The 8,050-nt window shown below is 44.4% G+C and overlaps 1 protein-coding gene across 2 annotated transcripts in view; it reads right to left on the bottom strand.

Annotated features, from left to right (window-relative positions):
- Nucleotides 1-265: 265 nt before the first annotated feature.
- Nucleotides 266-8,050, bottom strand: part of DPYSL2 (dihydropyrimidinase like 2) — a 121,914-nt gene continuing 114,129 nt past the window's right edge. For both annotated transcript variants that reach the window (XM_055427257.2, XM_055427259.2), the window contains exons 12-14: nt 7,157-7,336; nt 5,933-6,098; nt 266-2,992 (exon numbers count right to left, since the gene is read on the bottom strand). In XM_055427257.2, coding sequence (XP_055283232.1) covers nt 2,901-2,992; nt 5,933-6,098; nt 7,157-7,336 — 438 coding nt within the window. In that variant the 3' untranslated portion in view covers nt 266-2,900. The remainder of the gene's footprint in view (nt 2,993-5,932; nt 6,099-7,156; nt 7,337-8,050) is intronic.

Raw genomic sequence — 8,050 nt, 5'->3', positions numbered from 1 at the left:
TTCCCACTTCCCAGCTTATGCTGCAGTTCAAGCCGGGAGGCTCCCTTAGGGTGGAGTCCATGAATTTCTGAGACTCAGGGCTCTGTTCAGAATTAAACCTCAGTGGCCTGGACAAGATTAACAGAAACACGCAGTGAAAACTCCTGAATTAGCACAGTCATCAAAACAAGGCTGAAGACATCCAGAAAGTTCCAGGGAGGAAGTTTTGAAGGAGGTCCGGGTCAAGCAGCCTGCCTCCTTGAACATCTCAACACAAGACACACCCTGAAACAACCACATTTTGCTTTATTAGGCTTTCCATGGTAATATAACACAGAGTTCTTAAGGAATAATAAACACGAGACTTGTTTTGTTGGGTTTTTTTTAACCATAATTATTTTGCCATTGAGACAGTGGTTACAAAAAAAAAAAAAGGTACTCTTCTGGCTACACATATAATGAGCTTTAGCACTGAAAGTTCCTCCACTCGTGGGTCACAATCACAATTCCAAGGATTAAAAACCATCTATGATTAAATCCTACATGGTTGAGAGCATCAAGTCACTGCAGTTACTCAGTTCTGAGACACTGTCGATTTATTTTAGCATTTACACATGACATTCATTTAACAGACACACAAAGCAAGCCAACAGGAAAACATGCTTACACAGCCTGCAGAAATCTTCAGGTTTTAAGTTGTCTCAAGGAAACAATCGAAAGAACCAAGATGAGCATCATGGAAAAACAGGAAGACTCAAGTGAAGAGAGGAGAGCTGCAAGTGTTTCTTAGAATTGAAACAAAATCTTTTTTTTCTGACTGGTTCAATTTCCCTCGCAGTGCAGGTGAGAAAAAAATAAAAAAGCAAATATATTAAGTTAACCGATGATTCTTTAAAAGTGCAATTTCCTTTTAAAATAACAAATAAACAACAACACCAACAAAAAGAAATAAACCCCAACCATAACCCCAAAGGCAAAATGTGTGGAGAGACAAGAGTCGTGATGGGATGAGCTATTTTTTGATGTTACGCTTTATGAAAGCAGATTTGGTTTTATAAAAGCCTGCAAACGTAACATGGCTTAGGAGGACCTGTAAACACGTTTGGAAAAGGATGCAACACAGCTCAACAAAGACAGCAACAGGTACAAGGCAGCTGGTAGAAAGGGTGTCTGAGACCAGGAGAGGGTCGGGTGCGGACACAAGGTCGCCTGTGGGCTTCAAGAGGCCACACATCAAATTTACAAGTTTTTTTTCCCCACCACAACTCTGACTCACAAAATAGATTTTCCTCTTGCAAATCAAAATGTTTTTTTAAAAAAAAAAAACTCTTCATTGAATTTGCCACAATATTGCCTCTGTTTATGTTTTGCTTCTCTGGCCTCGAGGCATGTGGGATTCCAGCTCCCTGACCAGGGCTCGAACCCACACCACCCACGTTGAAAGGCAAAGTCCCAAAAACTGGACCACCAAGTAAGTTTCCTAAAACGGTCTTTAACCCAAACTTCCCATGGACTTTCTGAGTTTAGGAGACCTCCGTATATTGCATGATGTCTTTCTAAATAACTGGACAAGAAAAAAAACTTTTTCTCAAAAGTGAGAAGCCCAGTGTTCTCTGGTGCCCCCAAAGATACTTAGATGGGAAACAGCAGCCCTCAGGGCCAGACTCCATCAGCTCAGCACCTCTTAGCTGGTGGCTGGCTGGAGACTGGTTGGCTCACGAGTTACGGGGGCTCAACTGACAGATCTGATTGTGTCTTTAGCCCAGTTAGCACCGCACAGGGGAAAATCTCTCAGGTCCTAGAGTCTCAGACTTCTCCAACATCTCGGCACCATTTGAGGTCTATTCTGGGCCCACATGTGACAGCGTAGGTAACTCAGCTCTTCCCTGCATATGGGGAGCGTCTCAAACTCAAAGGCACATCCTGGGGATGTGAATGGGTAGCACTGGTCTTATACAGACTAGGACAGCATCTTACAATGGTTGCAATGACAAAGCTCACATCTTTCCAGGCAGGTTCTTAGGACCACAGTACAATGGCAGACCTGGTCATTGGCAAAGCTCATGGGAGGGAAAAAACAAAACAAAACAGCATGTCAGAGACAAGCGCTGCAGGAAACACAAAGAAAGAGAATGTGAACGTATCCATGAATGACAAGCGAGCGGGAGAGAGTGCGAGCAGAAAAGAGGTAAAGAGAGGAGAAGGGAATCCGCAAAAGATTTCATCTGCAGCAAAAATCTAGGCCTTTAGAAAGAAAACCTTTCCTTTATTAACAGTTGACCCAGAAGACGATGGAATGGCGGTGTGGATGCTGTGCAGCCTCTTAGGAGGGACATGGTGAGTCTGCCCACCACCCTGAATCAGCTTGATGGTTACACAATTGCATCATTAGGATGTCCAGTTCAAACCCCTTGTAGTAATAATGAATTAGGCTTTCCAATTTTGTATTAAAAAAAAAAAAACAACTCCCCCCTCCCCTACCCACCCCACCCTAAGCCCCAGAAAGAAAACTCTGCTAAAACTTTAAAAAGAAAAACGGCAGCTCTGGGCAATTCACTTTATCTTCCCCTCCCCCGATGACCAGGAAGATGATGACAAATACAACACAGGTTGGAGATAAGAAACACCCTCACTGTGATTTGCTTTGTTTTGCATGTCTGAGTGTTGGATGCGGTTCTGTGTACGGGCTTGGTGGACTCAGGGTGTGATATTCCTAGATGTGTAGGGAGGTGGGTGAGCAAAGTAGGTGACTCCGGGTGAGGGACGGAGTGTGGGGGCTCGAGAGGGAGCCCCAGGAACTGGCTGCCCCACAGTAACTATCACAGGCTCCTAAAAAAAAAAAAAAGGAAGGAAAGAAGGAAGGAAGGAAGTCTCAGAAAGTCCTCAGGTGTCCCATCCCCCGCTGACGGCAACCCTGAACTCTAGCCCAGGCTGGTGATGTTAGCACGGCCACCAGGGGGCGCCACGATGCGCTGGGTGGTGCGGCGGGGGATGTTGTCATCAATCTGGGCACCTGGAGAGAAGAGAGAGGGTCAGAGGCAGTTACCCAGATCCCTGCTTTAAACCCAGATCCCTGCTTTAAACCGAAATAACGTTCAGTTCAGTTCAGTCGCTCAGTCGTGTCCGACCCTTTGCGACCCCATGAATCACAGCACGCCAGGCCTCCCTGTCCGTCACCAACTCCCGGAGTTCACTCAAACTCATGTCCATCGAGTCGGTGATGCCATCCAGCCGTCTCATTCTCTGTCGTCCCCTTCTCCTCCTGCCCCCAATCCCTCCCAGCATCAGTCTTCCAGTGAGTCAACTCATCGCATGAGGTGGCCAAAGTATCGGAGCTTCAGCTTTAGCATCAGTCCTTCCAATGAACACCCAGGACTGAGCTCCTTTAGAATGGGCTGGTATTTTTTTTTAATTAATTTTTGTTGAAATAGAGTTGATTTACAATGCTGTATTAGTTTCAAGTGTACAGCACAGTGATTCAGTTAACATATATACATATATCCATTCTTTTTTAAGATTCTTCTCCTATATAAGTCACTACAGAGTATTGAGTAGCGTTCCCTGTGCTATACAGTAGGTCCTTATTAGTTATCTAATTTATGTACAGTAGCGTGTATATGTTAATCCCAATTTTCCAACTTATCCCTCCCCACCTTTCCCCCTTGGTAACCATAAGCTTGTTTTCCACATCTGTGACTTTATTTTCTGTTTTGTAAGGAAACAACATAGCTTAGGAGAAAACCTGTCAGGCCCATTCATCGTCCTTCTAAAACCTCACCAAAAGGATAAGCTACAAAAAAAGGATGGGCCTCAAGTGGCCTAAGAATCACAGATCCTTGTAGAAGTTAGTTGGATCCATTACCTGAAAAGTAAAGCTATATATAAACGAACACCACATTTCAGGCTTTTGAGAGACTCAGACTACATCCCGTCCCTTTTCTCAGTAGGTCAATTAAGTGTGGCTTTTCCAAAGATACACTCTGTCCCCCAACACTATTCATCTTCTGTGTAATCAAAGATAGGACTCATCATACTTAATATAGAATATAGTTAATATACAGTTAATATAGTTTGCTGTGCTATACAGTAGGACCTTGTTGCTTATCCATCCTATGTGTAATACTTTGCATCTGTTAATCCCAAACTCCCAGTGCTTCCCTCCTGCTTGGCAACCACAAGTCTGTCCTCTATGTCTGTGAGTCTGTTTAAGTTTCATACATATAGCACAGGGAATATATTCAATATCCTATGATAAATCATAATGGAAAATAATATGAAAAAGAATGTGAATATGTATAACTAAGTCATCTTACTGTACAGCAGAAATTAAACATAAAGTTGCAAATTGACTATACCTCAATATATATTTTTCGGAGAAGGCAATGGCAAGCCACTCCAGTACTCTTGCCTAGAAAATCCCATGGATGAAGGAGCCTGGTGGGCTGCAGTCCGTGGGGTCGCTAAGGGTCGGACATGACTGAGCGACTTCACTTTCACTTTTCACTTTCACTCATTGGAGAAGGAAATGGCAACCCACTCCAGTGTTCTTGCCTGGAGAATCCCAGGGATGGGGGAGCCTGGTGGGCTGCCGTCTATGGGGTCACACAGAGTCGGACACGACTGAAGTGACTTAGCAGCAGCAGCAGCAGCAATATATATTTTTAGAAAAAGATAGGAGTCATGATTGTCTTTATGTTTTGGGGTTTTTTGTTTGCTTTCATAATAATTAAATTTATTTATTTTCCATTGAAGGGTAATCGCTGTACAATATTGTGCTGGTTTCTGCCAAACGTCAACATGAATCAGCCATAGGTATACCCATGTCGCCTTCCTCTTGAGCCTCCCTCCCACCTCCTTCCCCATCCCACCTGGTCTTTATGTTTAAATGGCCTGGTGAAAGACAGCACAGATAGTACCATGTAACATGAGTAACATGGGTTACTTTATGGAAAAACTAATGCTCATTATTTTTAAATTCTTTGAAAATGGGGAATCTGTATATGGCACCTTTCTAAAACCCAGTATATCTGACCAAAAAAATGTTTCTGATTCACTGTTTCCTTAACCCATCGTAGAGATCCAGGTACAGATCTGTGACTCAGGGAGCTAGAAAAATAGAAGATTTCTAATCATTGGCCAAATGAAGGATTGAAAAGAAGTTCAAGTAGGGAAGCTCTAAATCTGGACTCTTCCTCTCGCCTTTCCTGACATCACATATTTTATCCAGACTAATAGCTAACAATTATCAAAGAACTCGAGTGTAAGTATTTTATATGTATATTAAATCACCTAATCTTCACAACACCCCCAAGAGATAATTACTACCATGAGACCCATTTTACACATGAGAAGATCAAAGCACAGCTTGCATCTAGGCTGTGAAGTTAAGCTGTTTAGACTCCACAAGCTGAACCACTCCAATTTACTGCATTTGTGAGGGAGAGGAGAGTCCTAAAACACCATATATCCTTTTTCACGATGGACATAATACATTGAAAAAATGTCCTCTGATATCCTGCTCAGTGGTAAAGAACCCTCCTGACAACGCAAGAGACGTGGGTTCGATCCCTGGGTCAGGAAGATCCCCTGGAGAAGGAAATGACAACCCACTTCAGTATTCTTGCTTAAAAAATCCCATGGACAGAGGAGCCTGGTGGGCTACAGTCCATAGGGTCGCAAAGAGTGGGACATGACTTAGTGACAAAACAACAAAAACACTGTCCTGGATATAATGTAGCCATCAGAACATGATATGTGATATAAATTCATGTCAAGATTCTGAAAGCCAACCCACCATCTGCTGTGAAGTACATCTCTAGTGAATTACATCTTTGGGAGAATGGGTCTATCATTCATTTCCACTTCTTCTTCTTCTACAAGAGTGATGCCCACCCCACCAGCAACATGGAGCAAGGCCCTGCAGAAGCAGGCTCTGACCCAGCCATAACCATACCGGACAAGCTGAATCCAGACTGGTGCAGGTTCCGGACAGGTGGGGCCTGCTGCTTGGCCGGAGACGTCTTAGCCGAGGAGGCTGGAGTGACTGTCTTGGGTGTCACAGACACCTCGCACACAGGTCCGTCGTACAGACCGCGGGGAACCCCTCTCAGCTCTGCCAGCTGCAAAACAAAAGAACCCCTCAACTCAGGCCACATTCACAGAGGATACCTACCTGGCAACTACCTGCCTGATGGGGAAGTAACAGGTGCCAGGATGGCCCTGTGAGATTTGGGGGTGGAGGGCTCTCTATGGAGGAGTATGGCAGGGACAGATATCAGCATGCAGCCAGCACCCCAGCTCCAGTGCAAAGCTTCCTTAACATGTGTCCCATAAAAACTGATGAGTGGCTTCCCTGGTGGCTCGGTTGGTAAAGAATCTGCCTGCAATGCAGGAGACCTGGGTTGGGAAGATCCCCTAGAGAAGGGAAAGGCTACCCACTCCAGTATTCTTGCCTGGAGAAGTCCATGTACCCTGGCAGGCTACAGTCCATGTGGTTGCAAAGAGTCGGACACAACTGAGCAATTTAACACACACACCCAGGGAACTAGATCCCAAAACTAAGACCAAATGAAGCCAAATAAATATATAAATATTTAAAAAAAAAACAAAAAAACTGATGAATAGTTCTTTCCATTTTCTCCCAAGGCACTTGAGCCTAAACTTCATATGCACTCCCAAACATGTTGTGAAGAGGGTCTGGTCACATGTTCAAGATCTGGCCCCAGAGCTTCCAATTTTACTTTCCCTTTAATTCCCTGACAGTTCCACCCATTCCCTACCTCACAGTCCTCAAGCTCCATGTCCTAAATACACTCTATATTTTCTATGCTCATAACTTTGTCTCTACCTAATTCCCTTGTTTCCCTTCTTTGACTTATACAACTCCTACTTAACCTTCAAGACCCAACTCAAAATGCCCTCTCCCCATGTTACTTTCTCTTCTAACTGCAGCAACAGTACCCTCCTGAGCCTCATCACAGCACACACTGCAGTCTCACATCACTCTGGCTGGCTGCAGACATGCCTGACTCCTCCACTGGCATTCTGAATTCCAGGAATAAAAAGACCATGTTAAATCTTCCGTACTCACCTCATTAGTTTGACTCAGAGTGCTCCGTGTTAATGGAATTGAACTTTATCCACGAGAGAAACCACTCCTAAGATCAGAGGTACTCACCCTGCTCCTTGCCTTGATACGCTTGTAAACAAAGTCAGGGAAGGGCTTCCGGGGGATGTAGCGCCCAGAGCCTTCGGTGACATGAAGGGTGCCATCTTCCAGGACAATCTTCCCCTGGCTAATGACCACCAGTGGGGAGCCACGGCACTCCATGCCTTCGAAGATGTTGTACTCAAGAGACTAAAAGGGAGGGAACATAATAAACTTCAGAATTCGCCCTCCACCCTGGCAAAATCTCATCAAACTGGCAATACCCACTGCCCAGCCATCACTCAGAAGAAAGAAAAGGCCAGAGATGGGGTCCCTCTCCTGACTGACCACTCACCAGTGCTTCATCACTAGGTCTAAATTCTGTCTGAGTTTCAGCACACACACAAAAATCTGAGGGGTAAAAATCACAGAAGAGAAAATTTATATAGAAAAGCAGAGGGGTTTGTAAATGCCACACAAATATAAGAAAATGATGCCTCGTATAAGCGGTGACTTTGCTCTCACTAACTCAGGCTCCAGTCAGGTTAAAACCCCAAGAAGCCTTCTCTGACCAAGGTCTAAATTTAATCTTGAAATGAGCCATCCATGAGTCGGTTTTCCCACTGGTTCGCTTGGTTTTCCAATCAGTTAGCGATGTGGTTAAACTGAAGTTGCTAAATGAAAGGACTGTGGTAACTCCAGAGACATGTCATCGATAAAATGCTTGAGGTTTAATTTCCCAACAAGGCAGCCATCCTTTTGGTTCCAAGCCTTTCATGGTGAAAGGGGGATGTATCTGTGTGCCCTCTTGGAAAATATTTGGGATCTCTGTCTGAGTGAATTTGTTGTGGCGATAACAGTAAAAGCTTCATGTGTCACAGCCCCACCCCACAGCCTCAGCTCACCCACTGCTCTTTCTCCAGA

The sequence above is a fragment of the Moschus berezovskii genome, chromosome 7 (genome assembly GCF_049115385.1).
Source record: "Moschus berezovskii isolate FMDL1 chromosome 7, NW_MosBer_1.0, whole genome shotgun sequence".
Lineage (NCBI taxonomy): Eukaryota > Metazoa > Chordata > Mammalia > Artiodactyla > Moschidae > Moschus > Moschus berezovskii.
The sequence above is the reverse complement of the archived record's forward strand: the minus strand, read 5'-3'. Positions and strand labels throughout refer to the sequence as shown.